This window comes from Pteropus vampyrus, unplaced genomic scaffold, assembly GCF_000151845.1.
Source record: "Pteropus vampyrus isolate Shadow unplaced genomic scaffold, Pvam_2.0 Scaffold40, whole genome shotgun sequence".
NCBI lineage: Eukaryota > Metazoa > Chordata > Mammalia > Chiroptera > Pteropodidae > Pteropus > Pteropus vampyrus.
Genome location: NW_011888821.1, coordinates 2393980 through 2397865, shown reverse-complemented (window position 1 = coordinate 2397865; position 3886 = coordinate 2393980). Strand labels below are relative to the sequence as shown.

At 51.8% G+C, this 3886-nt stretch overlaps 1 protein-coding gene across 1 annotated transcript in view; it reads right to left on the bottom strand.

The window, feature by feature from the left end:
- ABAT (4-aminobutyrate aminotransferase) overlaps positions 1-3886 on the bottom strand; it is an 80319-nt gene that overhangs the window by 3441 nt on the left and 72992 nt on the right. Inside the window, exon 12 of the mRNA XM_011358414.2 lies at positions 2661-2807. Within this exon, the coding sequence (XP_011356716.1) occupies positions 2661-2807 (147 nt within the window). The remainder of the gene's footprint in view (positions 1-2660; positions 2808-3886) is intronic.

Genomic DNA, 3886 nt, shown 5'->3' with positions numbered 1-3886 from the left:
GGCACTAGGTAGGCGCTTTACAGATGTCAGCCATCTTCATTTATTAACCCTTTTTCTAGAAAAGTGGTGATTCTAGGAGGAAAAAAAAAGCTCCTCCGTACTCAGGGCTTTGGGGTCAGGGGTTGTCCTGGGATGAAGTGTGGCCCCTTCCCAAGTTTAAATCCACCCGGAATCTGTGAATGCCGCCTTGTTTGGACGCAGGGTCTTTGCTGGTGTAACGAGGGTTAGATAAGGTCACACTGGAGCCGGCTGGGTCCTTAGATCCAACGACTGGCATCCTAATCAGAAGAGGAAGATTTGGACACAGACGCATGACAGAGGCCATGTGACGACAGAGGCAGAGATGGGAGTGATGTGGCCGTGAGCTAAAGAATCCTAAGGGTCGTCGCAACCACGAGCTGCCAGGAGAGGGGACTGGGGCGGGCTCTCCCCCGGAGTCTCCAGAAAGCTTTAATAATACTGAGATCTTGATTTCGGGTTTCTGGCTTCTGGAATGGTCAGAGAATAAATTCCCGTTTTGAGCCACCCAGTTTGTGGTACCTGGTTACGGCAGCCCCAGGAAGCGAATACAGTCACCCAGAGTAGAGACTCTTGGTTCCTTCCCCCACTCTCCATCGTCCCTGAGAAGGACGGCAAATGGGGCTTGGATAACCCCAAATAATTTGAGGTACTGGGGGCAGAGATAGGGGGGCGTGTCATTTCGTTACAGTGTCTTGGGAGAAATTGGAGATACAGTCATATTCTGCTGATAACGAAGGCCTCACGTCTTATGCCAGGCGCTGGGCTAGGCGCGCACACACACGACCTTGAATCCTCACTCCACTAGCGAAGGGCCCATTTTGGTCTCCACAGGTGAGGAAACTGAGGCACGGAAGTCACTCCAGCACTCATTCTATTTGCTCTTGCACTTTGATTGGCTGGGAGCCAGTGATTTAAACACACTCCTCTCTCCCACTAGAGTGTGGAGGCCAGGAACAAGGTCACGTACATTCGGACACCCCTTGGGACCCTCGTGGCACACATGTGTGCATGCACACACACACACACACATGGGCTTAGTAACGGTCGACTTGATTGATTAATATGTGACCATGGGAACTGCCGTGTCCCCTCCTTACTACGGGGCTTCGATGGCTGTCTCTAGGCCCGTGTCCTTTTACCTCACCCATCTGTGTAGCTCACTGGTTTGGGGTGGTCCTGTAATCTTACCTCCTTCCTGCCTAGAGCTTTGGAAGACCCTCATAAGGATTCCTAACTGTTCCCATCCCTTAAACGAGCCGGCTCGGGGGCTCCTAAAAGCAAGATGCCAGCCTTGGCTCGGGGATGTGTCCATGGAAACCTTTTGTGTGGCACCATCCTGCACCCGGACCTGCTTTGGGGAACACTGTCCTCCACACTCCTTCTCGGAGCGAGGTTGCCTCGGTCAGGGACCTTCAAGTTGCCTTGTCCCCCAGGACCTGCCCTTGTCACCAAGGGTGGTGGCATCAACTGGGACATTTAAGAGAGCTACAGAAAAAATATTCTTGGCATTCTTTCCGCCCCGGGCCTTGCTCTTCTGGTGTAGTGTGACGTCACTCACTGTCCCCTGGCCCATTTCAGCTGTTCATTCCTGCCCCACTCGGCTATCTTGCAATCTGAGTCTCTCCCATTGTTCTTTTTCCCACACCTATCAAGGGACTTCTCAGACGATCTGAACACTTTTGCTTCTCTTTTGTCCCAGTGTCCCGCCTTCTCTGAGTCCCGACCCTGTCCCTTGCCAGGCTGTGATCTTGGCCTGTCTGTCGCTTCTTATCCTGAGAGCGTGGCCTGACGCCCGGCCCACCAGGAAGGCTGCCACAGGTCCCTGTGGACATCGTGGGAAGGCCGCTCAGCTCAAGACAGGGAGCAGCCACATTTGTGACAGCTCAGAACAACCAGATCCCGGCCAAGCCCCTGCCCGGCTGCAGCTGTGTCAACACCTGCGAGCAGGGCCCAGATGGCTCCCAGGGAAGTAAAAGACACCTGGCACTTCTCTTCCCTACTGGCGACCTGAAGGAGCACCCCAGCAGCAAGGAATGGCCTGCCGCCCCGCCCCCCCACCTCAGTTTAAATGCAAATCCAGTCTAAGAAAAGAAAAAGAAATTCCGGCCACAAGGGCTTAGCTATTTTAACAGCCACACTTAACCCCTCCAGAGTCTTTGCAGTCAAGTGGATCTGGGTTTAAAATCTGGCTCCCTCGCCGCTGCTCACCTTGCCAGGCCTCCCTTTTCTCATCCAGAGAAGGAAGATCATCATATTTTCCTAATTTCAAATTGTTCTGAGTTAGGGTTGCCAGATAAAATACAGGACGCCCAGTTAAACTTGAATTTCAGATAAACAACTTATAACTTTGTAATATAAGTATGTTCCGAATGTTGCATGCGGTATACTTTTTAAGCTAAAAATAAAGCCACTGTTTTTCAAATTAAACAGGGCGTCCTGTGTTGTAATTTGCTATATCTGGTACCCCTGCCTGGGGGCGGGAGGTGGTACCCGAAGCTCCAGTCTGTGAGCCTCCTGGAGCAGCAGGTGCGACGCGATGCTGTGCCATGCCGAAGAGCTCAGATATGCCCTGGGGGATGTGGGGGGCCGTGGCTGGGGTCCCGGGAGAGCTGGGGTAGGGCCGGGCCGAGTGGGGGTACCTGGAGGTCCAGCAGCCCCGTGATCAGAGCCTTCCCGGCGTGGGCTGCATTACTTAGCAGGTCCTCTCGCTTGATGACGTTGATGACTTCGGCCAGCAGCAGGTTCTTGGATGGGTCCCCCAGCCAGGTGTTGAAGATCCGGTAAGGCTGGAACGAGGCACGGGGTGTCGGAAGGGTTCTCACACAGGTACACCCTGATGGGACCCACTTCTCTCAGACACACTTTGTCCCCTCTTTAAGAGGAAAGAAAGTAAGCCAGAGAGCATCTACTAAGGGCTGGGAGGATGACACCTACTATCTCATTGAATTACTTCCGTAACAACAACCCTCTGGGGAGGTAAGACACTTAGGGAGACCAGCTGGCCCAGCTGCTGGGAAATCCTGGGGAAATCGAGACAGTGGCCCTTAACGGTAATCTTCCTTTCATGGAGGGGGAAACTGAGGTTCTGAGAAGTTATGTGATTTGTCCGGGGAAAATACAGCTCGTAGGCGGTGGACTCTGGAGTGGATGGATGGCAGTCTGACCCTCAAAGACCAGCCAATTTATTTCTCCATGAACTATTTAGGGTGTCAATATAGCCAACTAAAACATACTTCTCAGCCTCTCTTGCAGTTAGTCTGGCCATGTGACCAGATCTGAGTCGAAGTGTTAGAAATAGAAGTATTGTGGGATTTCTGGGAAGACTGCTAAAGACAAGGAAGGGGCCACTTTGTGCTTCCTTTCTTTTCCTTTCTACTGTTTAGAACTGAGATGTGATATCTGGAGCTCCAGTAGCCATTTTGGACCATGAGGCAACCCTGAGGGTGGAAATGACATGTAGGAATGGTAGAAAGATCCTGAGTCCCTGATGACTGTGCGTGTGTATGAGAAGCCATATGTACACGTGGTAGTACAGTGTGAGCATGTGCTCTGGGTTTGAATCCTGGCTTTGTCACTTAACAGGCTATGTGACCGACTGCTTAACCAATCTGTGCCTGATTCTTCATTGGTAAAATGGGAGAGAAAAATAACACCTACTTGGTTAGATTGTTGTAAGGATTAAAAATACATGAGGAGTACTTAGAACTAGGCCAAGCACAGAGCAAATGCTCAGTTCACAACAGCAGCTATTAACAATACTGTATGGGTTAGTACTCGATAGGTGGGCACGGGGAGCATGGCAGAGGGAATGCAGTGGAGGGCCAGGAGAGGGAGGGTACACGGGACCTCTGTGACATGTTTCATG